Here is a 19,845-nt window from a genome sequence, read left to right on the forward strand (position 1 = left end):
TTCATGGTGGATTACGCACATATTTACTATGAGATATATTTATTCTCCAGAGATTCCTTGTTTGTGTATCAAGTGTAGATTTTTGGTTTGCAGTTATTCTGAAGTTTTGATATAAGAGTCTATATGTATATGAGATTGTTTTAAGTTGTTGTTCTCTTAATTGCAAGTTCGTCTCCAGTATCCTGCATTTGTACCACCTCTTCTTATGATTTCTGATTTTGGTGGTATAATTGTGCATGGATGATTTCATATCTTTACTGTATATGTTCCTTTACTGGTGATCCTTCTCATTTGTGGAATTTTTGTTTCCTGTTGCTGTCTTGTCTTTTCTGCCTAGAGAAATTCCTTTAGTATTTGTTGTAAGGCTGGTTTAGTGTTGCTGAATTTTCTCAGCTTTTGCTTATCTGTGAAGGTTTTGATTTCTTCTTCAAATCTGAATGAGAGCCTTGCTGGGTAGAGTAATCTTGGTTGGAGGTTTTTTCCTTTCATCCCTTCTGGCCTGCAGGGTTTTTGCTGAAAAACCTGCTGACAACCTTATTGGGGATCCCTTGTATGTTATGTTTCTTTTCCCTAGCTGCTTTCAAGATTTTCTCTTTAATTTTGGTCAGTTTGATTAATATGCATCTCGGGGTGTTCCTCCTTGGGTTTATTTTATATGCTACTCATTGTGCTTCCTGGATTTGAGTGAGTGGTTCCTTTCCCATGTTAGGGAAGTTTTCGGCTATTATCTCTTGGAATATTTTTTCTGTCCCCCTTTCTCTCTCTTCTCCTTCTGGCACCCCTATAATACGGATGTTGGTGCGATTAATGTTGTTCCAGAGTTCTCTGAGACTCTCTTCCTTTGTTTTCAATCTTTTTTCTCTTTTCTGTTCTGCATTCGTAATTTCCACTAATCTGTCCCCCACCTCGCTTATTCGTTCTTCTGCGTCCTGTATTGTGCTGTTAGCTGCTTCTAGTGAATTTTTTATTTCAGTTATTGTATTTTGCATCTCTTCTTGTTTAAGTTTTATATCTTGTATCTCTTTGCTGAGTGTTTCCTGTAAGTTATCCATCTTTGCCTCCAGTTTATCTCCAATGTCTTGCATCATCTTCAGCATCAACAGTCTAAAAAGTCTTTTTCCTGGAGGCTGAGAATCTCCTGATCACTTAGCTGATTTTCTGGGGTTTTTCCTTTCTCCCTCATGTGAGTTGTAGTCCTCTGTCTTTTCATTTTTATAGGTTTTTGGTGTGGTGACTTTTTTACAGATAGTAGAGTTGTAGCCTCTCTTACTTCTGGTGTCTGCCCTTTTGTAGCTGAAGTTGGTGTGGGGGCTTGCTGTAGGATTCCTGAGGAGAGGGGCTGATGCCTGCTCACTGGTAGGTGGAGCTGATTCTAATCCCTCTGGTGGGTGGGGCTAGTCTCTCTGGATGGGATTAGAGGCATCTGTGTGCCTGAGGGGTCTTTAGGTAGCCTGTTTACTGATGGGTGGATTGTTGTTTGCCCTGGGGCATCTCAGTGCTGACTGATGGGTGGGGCCAGATTTTCCCAAAATGGCCACCTCCAGAGAAAGGCAGCTGCTGAATAATCCTGAGAGCTTTGCCTTCAATGTCCCTCCCTCACAACAAGCCACATTCACCTCTGTTTTCCCAGGATGTCCTCCAAGAACTGCAGTCAGGTTTGACCCAGATTCCTATGGAGACCTCGCTCTGCCCTGGGACCCAGTGCACATGAAAGTCCGTGTGTGCCTTTTAAGAATGGGGTCTCCATTTTCCCCAGTCCTGGGGAGCTCCTGCGCACAAGCCCTATTGCCCTTCAATGCCAGATGCTCCAGGGGCTCTTTCTCTCCCTGCCAGATCCCAGCATGTGAGGGTTTGATGTGTGGCTCAGAACTCTCACTCCTGTAGGTGAGTCTCTGTGAACCAGTTAGTTTCCAGCCTGTGGAACTTCCCACCTGGGAGGTATAGGGTTGCTTATATTGCAAAATCGCCCCTCCTGTCTCTTGATGTGGCCTCTTCTTTTTCTTCTGAAGTATGATATCTTTTTTAAGGTTTCCAGTCCATTTGGGCTCAGCCTTTAGTTGTGAATTTTGTTGTTTTTGGGAGAGAAATTGAGCTCCAGTCCTTCTATTCTGCCATCTTAATCCAGAAGTCTATTATCCTTTCATTTCAACCTGGTGGGCTACGTTAATCATTGTTCCTCAGCTTTTATTTATCTGGCAATGTCTTATTTTTCCCATCATTTTTGAAGGACAGTTTGCTAAGTATAGAGTTGTGGTTGAGTTTTATTCTTTCAGCACTTTATTTTTTTATTTAAAATTTTTTTATTGAAGTATAGTTGCTGTATAATATGACATAAGTTACAGGTGTAAAATATAGTGATTCAAAAAATTTAAAGATTATATTTCATTTATAGTTATTATAAAATAATGGCTATATTCTCCACGATGTACAGTATATCTTTGTATCTTTTTTTTATATTACTCAATGAATTTATTATATTTATAATTGTATAATGATATAACATTTCCATCCCAAATCCCCAGCATGCCCCCACCCCCTAACCTCTTTCCTTTGGAAACAATAAGTTTTTCAAAGTTTGTGAGTCAGGATCTGTTCTGTAAAGAAGTTAATTGTGTCCTTTTTTCAGATTCCACGTGTAAGAGAGAGCATTTGATGTCATTGGTGTCTAATTGTCTGATTGACTTCACTTAGCATGATAATTTCTAGGTCCACCCATGTTGCTAAAAATGCTGTTATTTCATTCCTTTTAGTGGCTGAGTAATATTCCATTGTGTGTATGGACCACATCTTCTTGATCCAATCCTCTGTCAATGGACATTTAGGTTGTCTTGGCTATTGCAAATAGTGCTGCAGTGAACATTGGAGTACATTTGTCTTTTCGAGTTGTGGTTTTCTCTGGATAGATGCCTAGGAGTGAGATTGCTGGATCAAATGGTAGTTCTATGTTTAGTTTTCTGAGGAACCTCCATACTGTTTTCCAGAGTGGTTGCACCAATTTATAATCCCACCAACAGTGTAATGGGTTTTCCTTTTCTCGACACTCTCTCCAGAATTTATTATTTGTAGACTTTTGGATGATGGCCATTCTGGCTGGTGTAAGGTGGTACTTTATAGTGGTTTTGATTTACATTTCTCTAATAATGAGTGATGTTGAACATCTTTTCATGTGTTTTTTTGGCCATCTGTTTGTCTTTGGAGAATTGACTGTTTAGATCTTCTGCCCATTTTTGATTTTTTTTTTTTATATTGAGCTGTAGGAGGTGTTTGTATATTTTGGAGATGAATCCTTTGTCAGTTGCTTCATTTGCAAATATTTTTCTCCCATTCTGTGGGATTTGTATCTTATTTTATATATAACTAGCCATTTGTACCTCTTGCCCTCCTACCCCTACCCTGCCCTTCCCCATTCTTCCCATTATATTCCATGAATAAGTGATGAGATACAATATTTGTCTTTCTCTGACTTATTTCACTTATCATAGTGCCCTTCAAATCCATCCATGTTGCTGCAAAAGGCACAGTTTCATTCTTTTTATGGCTGAGTAGTGTTCCATTGTATTCAAATACCAAATCTTTATCCAGTCATCTTTTGATGGACACTTAGGTTGTTTTCATATGTTGGAAATTGGAAATGATGCTGCAATGAACATTGGAGTACAAGTATCTTTTTTTGCATGTATCTTTTTAAATTAGTGTTTTGTTTTTTTTTTTCCTGATATATACCCAGCAATGGAATTACTGGGGCAGAAGAACTGAATGAATAAATATTTTTCCAAAGAAGAAATGCAGATGGCCAACAGGCACACAAAAAGGTGCTCAACATTGCCAGCTGTCAGGGAAATACAAATCAAAACCTCAGTGAAATATTACTTCACACCTGGCAGAAAGACTTTCATCAAAAAGAACACAAATAGCAAATGTTGGTGAGGATATGGAGAAAATGGATCCCTCATACACTGTTCATGGGAATGTAAACTGACACAATCACCATGGAAGACTGTATGGAGGTTTCTCAAAAAATTAAAAGTAGAACTAAGATTAGAAAAACTGTCAGCACTTTAAATATTTATCCCATTGTCTTCTGGCCTCCATAGTTTCTGTTAAGAAATCAATTGCTCATCTTAATGAAGATCTTTGTGATGTGTCACTTCTCTCTTGCTACTTTTAAGATTCTGTCTTTGTCTTTTAATAATATGAATATAATGTGTCTCAGTGTGGGTGTGTATGTGTTTATCCTTATAGTTTCTGGGATTTGTAGCTTCACATCTTATCCCAAATTTGAGAAGTTTTTGGATATTCTTTCTTCGAATAATCTCTCTGTCCCTCCCCCACCCCCTTTCTTCCTTCTGGTATTGCCATGCTGTATATGCAGGTGATGCTACGATGATATCCATAGGTTCTTAAGTCTCTATTCACTTCATTTTTTTCTTTTCTTTCTGCTCCTCAGACTGGGTAATTTAAGTTTTCTTATTTTCAAGTTTCCTGATCCTTCTTCCTGTCTGCTTAGTCTGTTGTTGAACCCCTGTAGTAAATTTTCCTTTTCAACTATTGTACGTCTCAGCCCTAGAATTTGTTTGGTTCCTTTTTATCTTCTCTATCTCTTATTGACAATCTCATTTTGTTTATACATTGTTGTCCTGATTTTTAGTTCTTCATGGTTTCCTTTATCTCTTTGAGCATATTTAAGACAGTTGTTTTAAAGTTTTTGTTTAGTAAGATCATTGTCTGGGTTTCCTCAGAGATGGGTTCTTTTAACTTATTTTGTTCATTTGAATGGCTGTACTTTACTCTTTGTATGCTTTGTTATTTTTTGCTGAAAACTGAATATTTAAATATCACAATGTGATTCTGGAAATCATATTATCTTTTTGCAGAATTTTTTTTTGTTTTTGATTGTTGCATGATGTATAGTCCATTTGTCCAGTGACTTTTCCCCACTATTTTTGCAGAGGCTATATTCCTTGTTGTATTTGTTAGCTTGTGTCCAGCTAGTATTTTGACAGAGATTACCTTGAACACCAGTGCTAAAACAGACAGATAAGAAAACACCTGGAGTTCCCGTCGTGGCACAGTGGTTAACGAATCCGACTAGGAACCACGAGGTTGCGGGTTCGATCCCTGGCCTTGCTCAGTGGGTTAAGGATCTGGCATTGCCGTGAGCTGTGGTGTAGGTTGCAGACGCGGCTCAGATCCTGCGTTGCTTTGGCTCTGGCGTAGGCCAGTGCCTATAGCTCTGATTTGACCCCTAGCCTGGGAACCTCCATATGCCACGGGAGCGGCCCAAGAAATAGCAAAAAGACAAAAAAAAAAAAAAAAAAAAAAAAAGCAAGCAAGCACCTTCTGGTCTTTGCAAATTGGGTCTGTACTGAAGCTCTCTTTCAATACTTATCCAGACTTAAACTGAGTTTAGAGATTAGCTCAAGGTTAAAGCCTAAGGTCTTCTCAAGTCTTTTGTTTTGTAATGTTATATTTTCATTTTCATTCATCTCAAGGTATTTTCTAATTTCCTTTCTCAGGTCTTTTCTGAGCATGCGTCTGACTCTAGGCATACCTGTCTTTCTGAAGTCCTTTGGGAGTTCTCATCGTGGCTCAGAGGTTAATGAATCTGACTAGCATCCTTGAGGCCTCAGGTTCAATCCCTGGCTTTGCTCAGTGGGTTAAGGATCTGGTGTCGCTATGAGCTGTGGTGTAGGTTGCAGACACGGCTCAGATCCTGCCTTGCCATGGCTGTGGTGCAGGCCAGCAGCTACAGCCCTGATTAGACCCCTCGCCTGGGAACCTCCATGTCTCACAGGAGTGGCACTAAAAAGCAGAAAAAAAAAATGAAGTCTTTTGTATACACAGGTGCTCTTGAGTGCTGTCATTTCCCCTCCAAACCCCCTCACTCCCTGTTTTTTTCTTCTCAGGCCTTAGGTGATCTTAACCATGATCTTTTGCCCCAGATGTCTGTAGGTGGTTCTTTTGCCTTACAGCGTTTTTGAGCAATGCCTGCCACTTTTCTTGCATGGGTGAGTTCTGATTTTGGTAAAGAGATGAAAGCTTTGTATTTGTCTTTCATGTAGTTCCCAGACAAGTTATAACAGACCTACATGTTGTTTGTGACTGAGGTCTGCTTTGCTTCCTATAGAACCAGAAACGATGGAGGGCAAGTGTAATTCAGAACACTACAAAGCTTTTCTACAGTTTCTAAGTTGCCTTTTCCTGATTTCAGCTTTTACTTAATTGTTGCAACTTTTGCCTGTTCCCGATTTTTGACAAAGTTGGTTCTGACAGTTTCTGCTTGTGTTTTGATGTTTCTGTTTGAGGATGGGTTCTTGGAGCTAGCTAGCTGCCTGTTCCACCGTTTTGTCGTTTAGAAGTAGTGTTTAAAGTTAGGGATTTACAGATACAGAAAGTGCATATTTTGTTCCTACAGTAACTTCTCAGCTGTTCATGTGTCTCTTTAGTGCCTCCTCTTTGCTGTGTCTGTCCCTGACATGGACCTCTCATGATTTCCTGTGTCTGCTCAAAAATATTTCTTGTTCCTCGACTATAATTGCAGGTTCTGGCACCCTCCAGCACGGGTGCACTTTCACAGGCATCACCCTCCCCTTTTTTTGGCTGCACCATGTGGACGTTCCCAGGCTGGGGATCAAAACCCATGCCACAATAGTAACCCTGACCACTGCAGTGACAACGCCAGATCCTTGTTGCTACATAAGGGAACTCCCAAGTTCCCTTTTTAAGACACTGCTTGGCTCATTCTGGAAACTTACAAATACCTAGAATGTGCATCCCAGGTGCCCGCCCCAGCCCTGGCTAGAATCTAAATACTTGGCTGTATTCTGTTTCCTCGGCTTCCCTTTTTCTTTCTTTCTTTCTTTTTTTTTTTTTTTTTTTTTTTTTTTGGTCTTTTTGCTATTTCTTTGGGTCGCTCCCGCGGCATATGGAGGTTCCCAGGCTAGGGGTTGAATTGGAGCTGTAGCCACGGGCCTATGCCAGAGCCACAGCAACGCGGGATCTGAGCCACGTCTGCAACCTACACCACAGCTCACGGTAACGCCGGATGTTAACCCACTGAGCAAGGGCCGGGACCGAACCTACAACCTCATGGTTCTTAGTTGGATTCGTTAACCACTGCGCCATGACGGGAACTCCTTCCCTTTTTCTTGACTTGGCAATTTTTTGTGATGTTTAGGGAGTGTCTAAAAGGCAGCTTCAGAGTCTCAGGAGCCTTCTTTTCTGATTCTCATTTCTTCCTTGTAGGAATTAGCTGGGGCTAGTTACCCTACAGGCCTAGGATTGGGGCCTAAGATGATGAGGCTGAGTCCTGGACCTGGGACCCACTCTTGGCTGCTCAGGGCCACGGTTTTGTATTTCCAACTGTTCACTTCTGCAGTGATTTTATCTTATTTTCATTGTCATTGCTCATATTTTTCTTCATTTTGATTTTTATTCTACCCTCTTTGTACTTTTTGCAGTTTCTTCATTTAGAATTGTCTTCATCCCAGGACTCATCACTCACATTCTTTTACAAAAATTTTTTTATTGTAATTGGTTTGTAATGTTCTGTCAACTTCTGCTGTACAGCAAAGTGACCTGGTAATACATATATGTACATTTCTTTTCTCATATTCTCTTCCATCATCTTCTATCACAAGTGATGGATATAGTTCCCTGTGCTGTACAGCAGGATCTCATTGCTTACCCATTCTAAATGTAATAGTTTGCGTCTGCTGACCCCAAACTCTAAGTTCATCCCACTCCCTCCCACCTCTCCCTTGGCATCCACGAGTCTGTTCTGCATGCCCATGAGTCTGTTTCTGTTTTGTAGAATAAGTTCATCTGTGCCATATTTTAGATTTCATGTGTAAGTGATATCATATGATATTTGTCCTTCTCTTTTTGACTAACTTCACTTAATATGTTAATCTATAGTTGGATCCACATTGCTGCTAATAGCATTATTTCATTCTTGTTATGGCTGAGTGGTATTTCATTGTGCATATGTACCATATCTTCTTAATCCATTTGTCTGTCGATGGACATTTAGGTTGTTTCCATGTCTTGGCTGTTGTGAATAGTGCTGCAATGACCATAGGGGTGTATGTATCTTTCTCAATGAAAGTTTTGTCCGGATATATGCTCAGGAGTGAGATTGCTGGGTCATATGGTAGTTCTATATTTAGTTTTCTGAGGAACCTCCATACTGTTTTTCTGTAGTGGCTGTACCAGTTTATATTTCTGTCAACAGTGTAGGAGGGTTCCCTTTTCTCCATACCCTCTCCAGCATTTGTTATTTGTGGTCTTATTAATGATGGACATTGTGACTGGTGTAAGGTGGTGGTACCTCATTGTAGTTTTGATTTGCATTTCTCTAATAACTAGAGATGCTGAGCATTTTTTCATGGGCCTATTGGCCATCTGTTTGTTTTATTTGGGAGAAATGGATTGGGTCTGTTTTCTTCTGTTGAGTTGTATGAGTTGTTCGTGTATTTTGGAAATTAATCCTTTGTTGGGTGTATCACTTCCAACTATTTTCTCCCATTCCATAGGTTGTCTTTGTTTGTTTGTTGTTTGCTGTGCAAAGGCTTGTAATTTCAATTAGGTCCCATTGGTTTATTTTTGTTTTTATATCTACTGCTTTGGGAGACTGACCTAAGATAGCATTTGTACGGTTGATGTCAAAGAATGTTTTGCCTCTGTTCTCTTCTAGGAGTTTGATGGTGTCTTGTCTTACGTTTAAGTCTTTAAGCCATTTTGAGTTTATTTTTGTGCATTGTATGAGGATGTGTTCCAGTTTCATTGATTTGCATGTGGCTCTCCCGTTTTCCCAGCACCACTTACTGAAGAGACACTTCTCCCCAATTTATATTCTTGCCTCCTTTGTTGAAGATTAATGGATAGTAGGTGTCAGGGTTTATTTCTGGGCTCGCTGTTCCATTGTTCTGTATGTCTGTTTTTGTACCTGTACCACACTGTCTTGATTACTGTAGCTTTGTAATATTGTCTGGAGTCTAGGAGAGTTATGCCTTCTGCTTGGTTTTTGTTCCTCAGGATTGCTTTGGCAATTCTGAATCTTTTATGCTTCCATATACATTTTTGGATTGTTTCAGTTCTATGAAAAATGTCATGGGTAATTTGATAGAGATTGCATTGAATCTGTAGATTGCTTTGGGTAGTATGACCATTTTAACGATACTAATTTTTCCAACCTGGACCATGGAATATCTTTCCATTTTTTTGAATCCTCTTTAATTTCCTTGATTAATGTTTTATAGTTCTTAGCATATTAGTCTTTTACCTCCTTGGTCAGGTTTATTCCCAGGTATTTAATTTTTGAGGGTGCAATTTTAAAAGATATTGTATTTTTATATTCCTTTTCTAATATTTCATTGCTAGTAAACAGAAATGCCACCAATTTCTGAGTGTTAATCTTGTATCCTGCTGCTTTCCTGAATTCATTGATCAGTTCGAGTAGTTTGTGTGTGGAGTCCTTAGGGTTTTCTTTATCTAGTATCATGTTATCTTCACAGAGTGACAATTTTGCTGCTTCTCTTTCAATTTGTATACCTTTTATTTCTTTTGTTGGTCTGACTGCTGTGGCTAGGCTTCCAGTGCTATGTTGTATAAAAGTGGTGAGAATGGGCATCCTTGTCTTGTTCCATATTTTAGTGAGGAGTCTTTCAGCTTTTCCCTGTTGAGTATTATATTGGCTGTAGGTTTGTCATAAATTGCTTACTATGTTAAGATATACCCACTTTGGTATACCCACTTTGGTAAGAGTTTTTATCATGAATGCCTATTGGATTTTGTCCAATGCTTTTTCCGCATCTATTGATATGATCATGTGGTTTTTGACTTTTTGTTAATGTGGTATGTGACACTGATTGATTTGCATATGTTGAACCATCCTTGTGAACTTGGGATGAATCCCACTTGGTCATGGTGTATGATCTTTTTTATGTGTTACTGGGTTCAACTGGCTAAAATGTTGGGAATTTTTGCATACATTCTTTATTTCAGGTCTTTAACATAGATTTGAATAGAGAGAGAGGGGAGATATATAAAACATTTTTCTCTTATTGTGTTGTCATTTACACACAATAAAATGCACAGCTTTTTCTGAGCTCATTTGGATGGGTTTTGTTTTGAGTCTTTTTCAGATATGTGCATTTAAAAATACTTTTTTCATGGTCCATGATATGTTTATTCCTTTAATTTTTGGTGTCTCTTTGACTCATATTATTTAAAAAGATTGGTAATGTCCCATTTAGCAGTGTTTTTACTTCTGCTTAGAGCTTTTTGTGTCCTATTCAAGAAGTTTTGGCCAACTACAAGGTTTTAAAGATAGTCCTGTATTATCTTATTGAACATTGTAGGTTATGTGAAGGTCTGTTAATTTTTGTGTGTACATCATAGAGTGAAACAAGAGTCTACTTCCATTTTTTTTTCCCATGTGGATATTTAGTTGTTCCTTCACCATTTGTTAAAGAGACTTGTTGCCACATTGAATTACTTTGGTGCCTGGTCTAAAGTCAGTTGTATGCATCCATTTCTTCACAGTCTATTCTGTTTCATTGTTTTTGCTTATCTTTGTACCTTTGCATACTACCGTGTTTACTCTAGCTTTATACTTCTTGGTGATTCCCTACCAGGGGCAATGTCAGTATCCTGGGAACATTTGGTCATGTTGGAAATAGTTTTGGTTGTCCCAGTGGAGGTGAGGGGTGGAGGGGTGCTCCTGGCATCTAGTGAGTAGAGGCCAGATATGCTGCTGCATATCCTACACGCAGAAGTCAAACCTCCACAACAAGGAATTGTCCTCTCCAAAAAAGAGAAAGCCTGCTTTGAGAGTCTTCAAGTCGGCTAGGGTGAATTTTCTGATTTTGCCCCCCACTCCCCTTTTAGTATTGTTTTGACTATTCAGTCTTTTTTTTTTTTTTTTTTTTTTTTTGTCTTTCTAGGGCTGCACCCATGGCGTATGGAGGTTCCCAGGCCAGGGGTCAAATTGGAGCTACAGCTGCCAGCCTATACCACAGCCACAGCAATGCTGAATCCTTAACCCACTGAGCAAGGCCAGGAATCAAACCCGCAACCTCATGGTTCCCAGTTGGATTCATTTCTGCAGCGCCACGATGGGAACTCTTATTCTTTTTTGGGTGAATTTTAGCATCTGCCTATCAGTTTCTACCAAAGAATTTCCTGTGATTTTGATAGGAATTTCTTGAAAATATGGATTTGCCATGCCAGCCATTAAACTTAAAATCTAAAATAATTTAAATAGGAGAAATAAATAATTAAGATTAAATACAAGTAGAAACCTAGTCTCTCATGTTTACCAGTCATATTCCAAGTACTCAGTATCCACGTGTGAGTAGTGGCTACTGTGCTGACAAATAGCTAGAGAACATTGCCATCATCATAGAAAGTTCTTTTGGACAGCACTGGTATAGATTAACCTGGGGATTTATTCTTCTAATCCATGAGTATATACGTTTTTTATAGATGCTTTTTTTGTTGTTGTTGTTGCCTTGTCTGCAGCATGCAGAAGTTCCTGTGCCAGGGTTTGAACCCACACCACTGCAGTAACCGGAGCCACTGTAGTGATAATGCTGGATCCTTAACCTCTGTGCCACAAGGGAACTCCTGTAGAAACTCTTAGTCAGCTAATGGAAGTTCCATTGTTCTCCTAGTTTACTGCTAGTTTTTAATTATGAATGTTTTCTCAGCTCTTTCTGTTTTTTTGAGATGACCATACAGTTTTTCTCCTTTAATAATTTTACTACTTTTGGGAGTTCCCGTCATGGCTCAGTGGTTAACGAACCCTACTAGGAACCATGAGGTTGCCAGTTTGATTCCTGGCCTCGCTCAGTGGGTTGAGGATCTGGCATTGCCATGAACTGTGGTGTAGGTTGCAGACGTGGCTCAGATCCCGCGTTGCTGTGGCTCTGGTGTAGGCTGGCGGCTGTAGCTCCGATTAGACCCCTAGCCTGGGAACCTCCATATGCCGGGGGTGCAGCCCTAAGAGGACAAAAGACAACAAAAAAATTTTTACTACTTTTCATAGGTTAGATCAACTCTGAATTCTTAGTTAAACTGTGCTTGGTCATGATGCAGCAATGTCTTGATATATTGCTGTATTTGACTTGGTAATATCTTAGCACTTTTTGCATAAATGTTTATGAGGGATTTTGGTCTGCATTCTCTTGTAATGTCCTTGTTTTGGTACGAGGGTAATGCTAGCCTCATAGAATACTGTGAACACTGTTCTAGGAGAGGGGGTTTGCTAGTAATTGGGCTCTTATTTTGTGCCATTTTATGGGCAGCATCTCCTTTGATCTTTTTAACTGTGGTAGGAGGGAGTGACATCCCTACTTTTCAGGTAGAGAATTGTGGCTCAGAAAGTAATTCTCCAACATGTAGCTGTAGTGGGTGGAGCCAGAATCTGATTCCAGGCCTCAGGGACTGTCTAACCACACACCTCCCACTCCTGGCTCCAGCGGCGAGGCAGGCTGTGCGTCAGGGGAGCAGCCCTTCAATTGTAAGACAGAGACTGCTGCCTGCATTGCGAGAGACCCCAGGCCCTGAGGGCTGAGGCCACTCTGGGCCAGTTGGTGGTGGTTTATTCTGTCTCCTCTGTTTTTTCCTGAGTGTGAGGATCCCTTATTGTTCTCTGAGGCGGAATCTTGGGTACCTCTGCAGAAATCAGCTCTGAATGGTTGCTGAGGGCATATTCCCAGGGTGGGGGGAACTGGGAATTGCCCAGAGACTCAGCATGGATGGTCTTTGTCTTTCTAGGATGCTTGGATATTAATTCATCTGTGAAAGGGGCTCGTTTTGTCCGATTCTGTGATGCATTTAACATTCCACTCATCACTTTCGTTGATGTCCCTGGCTTTCTGCCTGGTAAGTCATTGACAGAGGTGGGCCCAGGAGAGATGGTTTTCCCCAGCGAGGCTCCCACTTTCTTTGGAGATCTTGCAGAATTGCCCCAGGATTTGTGACTTCTCCATATTCTGGGTGTCTGGAAGCTGGGGAGAGGGGAAGACCTCACGGCTGCGAGTGGCAGGCAGACCTCGTGAGGACTTTGGTGGGTAGCCAGTACCTCTTCATTGTGACCTAGGCACAGCGCAGGAATACGGGGGCATCATCCGGCATGGCGCCAAGCTGCTCTATGCGTTCGCCGAGGCAACTGTGCCCAAAATCACAGTCATCACCAGGAAGGTGAGAAATTCAGGCTGCAGGCCGAAGCCGCTCACTCCCAGCACCAGCACCGTGGTTGGAGGTCTGGCTGGGAGTTTCAGCAGGGCTTGCTCCCCTTAAAAAGCTGTCCTGACAGCATCTCTAGCCTTGTGGACATGCCCTGCAGAGATGTCAATGGGCATCTTGGGACTGAAAGCCACAGTGGGAAAAAGCCAGGAGGATCAATGAATGTACCTGTGAAAGGCCTGTGTGTGGTGCCCTTGTTGCTCCTCATGGACCTGGGCCTTCAGGAGCTTAAGAGGGCAGTTCTTGCTTTTTGTCCTCATTTCACTTGGCTTCCTGGGGTCTTATAGGGATGTGATCTGCTTGACTCAGGCTCTAACATTTAGCATTTGGGACTGTTCTAGGCCTATGGTGGAGCCTATGATGTCATGAGCTCCAAGCACCTTTGTGGTGACACCAACTACGCCTGGCCCACAGCAGAGATTGCCGTCATGGGAGCAAAGGTGAGCCCTCTAGCTTTCCCTTTCCCGGGTCCAGGGAAATGTTGGATCAACTTCAGGGAGTTTGGGTCTAGACCCTGGCACACCCTATTCTGGGCCAGGGACAGCTTGCCTCCTGTCTCACGCTCTCTCAGGCACGTGCTGGCATCTTTGTGCCCAGGTGGGAGGGGCTGTGAGATGTAAGAAGGGGGAGAGGGGAGGGTTTCCTGGTGGCTCAGTGGTTTGAGGATCCATTATTCTCACTGCTGTGGCATAGGTTTGATCCCTGGTCCAGGAACTTTCCCTTGCCATGGGTGTGGCCAAAAAAAAAAGGAATGGCTGAGTCAGCTGAACTAGCCTTTGGGTGGACTGGATGTTTCCCCCAACCCATCGCATCTCCCAGCGAGGGCCCCAGAGCTCCTGCTTTTTATTAGCCTGTAGAGGCTGGACTCTAGTCCTTACCCTGGTGACTCTTGGGAACTTTCTGTTGCTTATCCTACTCCCTCCTCCTTTCCTGCTTCAAAATAGCTGTTGAGGTTGAACCAGGTAACTCCGGGGCACCTGGAGGTGGGCGCTTCACTCCACCTTTTTTTTTTTTTTTTTTTTTTGCTTTTTCTAGGGCCTCACAAGTGGCATATGAAGGTTCCCAGGTTAGGGGTCAAATTGGAGCTGCAGCTGCCAGCCTGCGCCACAGGAATGCTGTGAGATCCCAGCTGCATCTGCGGCCTACACCACAGCTCACGGCAGTGCAAGATCCTTAACCCACTCGCTGGGGCCAGGTATTGAACCCACGTCCTCATGGATACCAGTTGGGTTCGTTTCCACTGAGCCACGATGGGAACTCCTCCCAGATACTTTGATTTACCAAGACAAATGAGGGAGGCCTGCCCCAGTTGGGGCCTCCAGGGACATTCACTGACTCCTCTCGTGACAGGGTGCCGTGGAGATCATCTTCAAAGGGCACGAGAATGTGGAGGCCGCGCAGGCAGAGTACATTGAGAAGTTTGCCAACCCTTTTCCTGCAGCTGTGAGAGGTAGGGGCTGTGGTGGGGAGGGGGGCTCTGTTCATTTGTTGGATCACTTCTTATTTTACTCTAGAAAGTCTGCCTTTGCCCTTCCAGTTGAATCTGGTGACTGGAGAGGGTGGGCTAATCCCTGGGCAGTCATCACTTAAGGACAAAGGAGTCTGTGCAGGCTGCTTTGTAACCAGGATCAAAACAGCACTGCTGAAATGGCTAAATTTCTTAGTGTTGTTCTAGTCACCTCGTGGGAATTCCCTGGTGGAGCAGCGGGTTAAGGAGCCAGCATTGTCACTGCTGTGGCACAGGTTCAGTCCTTGCTCTGGGAACTTCTGCATGCCGTGGGCACAGCTTATAAATTTTTTTAGCCCCAAAACAAAGTGACTTGAAACTGTCACCTTTTTTTGCTTTCCTTTTCCCCTCATGGTTCTGAGGGTCATTATTTTGGTCTGAGCTGAGCCGGGTGGTTCTTCTGCTGTTTTTTTTTCTGGGATCAGTCATGCAGCTGTGTTATCTGGTGGCCTGACTGGGGCTGGATAGTCCAGGATGGCCTCACTCACATGGCTGGTGCTGGCTCTCGGCTGGGCTCTCTCTCCACATGATTCTTATTTGTAGGGAGGCTGGTCCACACTGCTCTATGTGGTGTCCTGAGGGCAGCAAGAGGGTGAGAGGGGAAACTGCAGGCTGCCTTGAGGCTAGGTTTGGAAGTTGCAGTGTTACTTTTGCCACATTCTATTGGCCAAAGCAAGTTCCAAGGCCAGGTGAAGAAGTACAGTCCACCTCTTGATGGGAGGAGGAGCAAAGTGACATCACAGAGGGAGTTACGAACAGGGTTGGAGGAATTGTTGTTGTGATCTTTAAAAAATAATTTTAAATTTTCCTAATTTTTTTTCGTGCTGAAATCGTCTTGTGTGTGTGTGTGTGTGAGGGTGATATTTTCCTTTTCTTGCCGAAGTTGCTAGACCAGAAGTTTGGAACCCGTCAGAGGAACAGGGGGCCTCCTGGGGTCAAGGACATTTTTAGGACCTCTGGCGGGCCCTCCTCACCCTGTTGGTTCAGAAGGTGGTGCCCAGACTGAGCACAAGATTGGGGGGGTGGCAGCATCTGGGGATACAGATGATCTACTTCCTTTTCTGTACTTCACCAGGGTTTGTGGATGACATCATCCAGCCTTCCTCTACCCGGGCCCGAATCTGCTGTGACCTGGATGTCTTGGCCAGCAAGAAGGTACAGCGCCCTTGGAGGAAACATGCAAATATTCCCTTGTAAATGAATCAAGAGAAGATAAACCAGAAGCTGATTATTGCCGAGCCAGTTGCACCTGTCCATATGCCTTGTGCAGTCATGAAACCTGGGAATCTAAGTTTTAATAATAACTTGAAATGGCCAAGTTTAATAAGTTCTAGAAGGATTTCATTTGTGCCTTAATGTAAAATTATTTGCTTTATTAAAAACCCAAACTCAAATGATATTTTTGGAGCTTAAATCTCATTTTTTTGGTGGTAGAAATCTAAAAAATCAAAACTAGAAAGAAAACACGTTTTTGTGTGTTGTTTCCCTTTTTTCCCCAGCAATTAATTTTTTTTTCCTCTAAAGGTGAGATAATAAGCTTTTAAGGCAAAGAACTTAATCTGCTTAGGCTTCAGTTTTTTTGCTTTTAAATAATATTTATTTATTTATTTTTTTGGTCTTTTTGCTATTTCTTGGGCCGCTCCCGCGGCATACGGAAATTCCCAGGCTAGGGGTTGAATCGGAGCTGTAGCCCCCGGCCTACGCCAGAGCCACAGCAACGCGGGATCCAAGCCGCATCTGCGACCTACACCACAGCTCACGGCAATGCCAGATCCTTAACCCACTGAGCAAGGCCAGGGATCGAACCCGCAACCTCATGGTTTCTAGTCGGATTCGTTAACCACTGCACCACGACGGGAACTCCTAAATAATATTTAAATGATACACCCTATCTTTTAAATTCCGTCAGGAATTATTGAGGATTAAAGGAGATGTTTGTAATTGGGTGTGTGTCTGCCAGAATAGATGCTCAGTAAGGTATAGTACCCTATATTAACTTCTTTCCGGAAGTGTGTTCTCAATATTTTAAAAAACCTATGGAAATGTTGCAGGCTGTGTGCTGTTTACCTAGAGTTTGCTAGTTTTTAACATTGTCTACATTTGCTTCATCTCTTACATAAGCCTGTAATTATTATTTTTATTGACCCATTTGAGAGGAAGTTACAGAATCATGACCCTGTGTCCCCCCAAATGTGTTTATTTCCTACGAACAAGGCTCATTGTCTTACATAGTCTTTCATGACATTGACATTTTTTTGAGTTTGCCAATTTGTAGAATGTCCCTCAATTTGGGTTTGTCTGATTGTTTAGGGACCTTCAGATCCAGGTAAGAGTAATACAGGCGTGTTCTCTCCTTGTATCAATTTAGGAAGCACATGTTAATTTTTTCATTATTGATGAAATTGATCACTTGGTCCTGGTGGTGACTGCAAAGGTTATAACCTTTGTAATCTTTCTCTTTGTAATTAATAGCTAACCTGGCGTGCATTCTTTAAGCCTGTCAGCACACTTTCACCCAGTGATGATTTTAGTATCCATTGTGATTCTGCTTCAATCAGTGATTCTGTATTTGTTGTAAAGTATTATTATTTTTTTATTTTTTATTTTTTAAGGGCCACGCCTGCGGCATATGGAAGTTCCCAGCCTAGGGATCGAATTGGAGCTGTAGTCGCTGGCCTATACCACAGCAACAGCAATAGATCTGAGCTGCATCTGTGAACTACACCACAGCTCAAGGCAACACTGGATCCTTAACCCACTGAGTGAAGATAGGGATTGAACCCGAGTCCTCATGGATACTAGTTGAGTTTGTTACTGCTGAACCATAACGGAACACCCAAAGTATTGTATTTCTAACCCTATCATTGTATCAGCAAGGAAGGAAGAGCTTTCTCTTATTTTTTTAGTATCAGTTTAGATGCATAAATTACTTTTTCATTTTTAAACATTTTTCCTGAAATAATTTTTCTTACTATGCTATCAGCCTCTCAAATTTTCAGACGCACTATACTGGTTTATTATTTTTCTTCTTACTCCATCCCTTTTCCACCCCAAGGGTTTCTTGAGATTGATAATCCTTTGTTATTATTCATAATTGAAATCTGTACTTGGTATATAGAAGGTGTTTCATAAATGTTTGAATATATTTAATCATTCAACCAAGAAAAATAGAGACTCATGGGTTCTTTAAAAAAGATTTTCTTTTTGTCTTTTGTCTTTTAAGGGCCACACGCATGGCATATGGAGATCCCCAGGCTAGAGGTCGAATCAGAGCTGTAGCTGCCGCCTACTCGAGCCACAGCAATGCCAGATCCGAGGCGTTGCAACCTACACCACAGCTCACAGCAACACTCTGGATCCTTAATCCACTGAGCGAGGCCAGTAATTGAACCTGCATCCTCATGGATCCTAGGTGGGTTTGTTAACCACTGAGCCACGACGGGAACTCTTTAAAAAAAATTCGGTGTTACTCATTTTGATGTTCAGAATTTGCTGATATGATCAGAGGGGCGCAATTTCAGGCAGGTTCCTCGGTCCTTTTGATATGTAACAGTAGTTTTTTGTGTACTTTCCTTATTTTTTTGACACAAGATAATGTACCAAGTTCATCTTATATATTTCTTTGCCCAGATCTGGAATCAGTGATTTCTCTGAGAGCCCTGGTTTCTTTTAGTAGATGTCATTTATTTATTTATTTATTTGCCTTTTTAGGGCTGCGGGTATGGCATATGGAAGTTCCCAGGCTAGGAGTCGAACTGGAGCTGCAGCTGCTGGCCTACACCACAGCCATGCCAGGTCTGAGCAGTGTCTGCAACCTATACCACAGCTCATGGCAATGCTGGATACTTAACCCACTGAGTGGGGCCAAGATTGAACCCACATCCTCAGGGATACTAGTTGGGTTCCTAGTACTGCTGAGCCATAATGGGAACTCCTAGTAGATGTCATTTAGAAGCTAACATTGGCGCTAGATTTTCACATTGATACTGAGGTGTCATTGCTTCTAGGTATTTTTGGCAGACTACAAAATATTTATACAAATACGGGTGTATATATGTGTGTGTGTATATGTATATGGGAAACATGTTTATGTAAGTATACATTACATATATTTTAAAAATCATGAATTCATATTGAAGCTTTAAATTCCAATCCAATATACAAGTTCATCTGTCTGTCTCCTACACTGATGAAACAGCCTCATCCTATCTTCGGTATACACGTGACTCTTGAACAACATGTGGCTTAGGGGTATCCATCCTTCTGCAGTTGAGAAGCCATGTAAAACTGTCCCCTGAAGACAGGTCCTCTGCATGCCTGGTTCCATGTCTGCACATTGAACCAGCGTGGATCTTGTAGTAGTTCTGTGGTATTTACTATTGAAAAATCTGCATGTAAGTGGACCTGTGCAGTTCAAACCTGTGTTGTTCAAGGGTATTGTACTCATTTGCTCAGTTCTACAAGTTTCAGAGCTACCTTCTAAAGTTCAAGACTTTTTATAGTTCTGACTTTTAAATCAAAGGTTATTTGGATGAGTAACTTGGATGGTTATGTTATCAGTTTGAAAGAATCAGTCTTTTATGTTTGTAGACCACTTTGGAGTTTTTCTCCCATCCTTGTTGACTTTTTTTTATTGAGTTTGTAAAGTATTAAAAGTTATACCAGAAGTGGTGATTTTAAGTGACTTCAGCATTAAAGCATGTCAGGTGCTCTCTCTATGAGAGCCCTGGGTCCTCCCACCACTGATGGCTTTCCCTCGTTGCAGACCCTGAGCTCCAATGGTTTCTAAGCCCTGTCTGACGCTGCATCTTTTTTTTTGGTCTTTTTGCCTTTTCTTGAGCCGCTCCCCAGCGGCATATGGAGGTTCCCAGGCTAGGGGTCCAGTCGGAGCCGTAGCCGCCGGCCTACGCCAGAGCCACAGCAACGCGGGGTCTGAGCCGTGTCTGTGACCTACACCACAGCTCACGGCAACGCCAGATCCTTAACCCACTGAGCAAGGGCAGGGTTTGAACCCCCAACCTCATGGTTCCTAGTCGGATTTGTTAACCATTGCACCACGACGGGAACTCCTGACGCTGCATCTTTTA

At 42.0% G+C, this 19,845-nt stretch overlaps 2 protein-coding genes across 3 annotated transcripts in view; both read left to right on the forward strand.

The window, feature by feature from the left end:
* Positions 1-16,157, forward strand: part of PCCB (propionyl-CoA carboxylase subunit beta) — a 97,502-nt gene extending 81,345 nt beyond the window's left edge. The window contains exons 8-12 of one of the 2 annotated variants that reach the window (XM_084986641.1): positions 12,781-12,888; positions 13,106-13,206; positions 13,593-13,691; positions 14,602-14,701; positions 15,834-16,157. In XM_084986641.1, coding sequence (XP_084842767.1) covers positions 12,781-12,888; positions 13,106-13,206; positions 13,593-13,691; positions 14,602-14,701; positions 15,834-15,955 — 530 coding nt within the window. In that variant the 3' untranslated portion in view covers positions 15,956-16,157. 2 annotated transcript variants of the gene reach the window in all.
* The window catches only part of IL20RB (interleukin 20 receptor subunit beta), a 991,209-nt gene that overhangs the window by 313,397 nt on the left and 657,967 nt on the right, over positions 1-19,845 (forward strand). The window lies entirely within an intron of this gene.

This window comes from Sus scrofa, chromosome 13, assembly GCF_054392235.1.
Source record: "Sus scrofa isolate SSC_HxYL_T2T_F1_AM1 chromosome 13, Sscrofa_HxYL_maternal_Yorkshire_Landrace_v2.0, whole genome shotgun sequence".
Lineage (NCBI taxonomy): Eukaryota > Metazoa > Chordata > Mammalia > Artiodactyla > Suidae > Sus > Sus scrofa.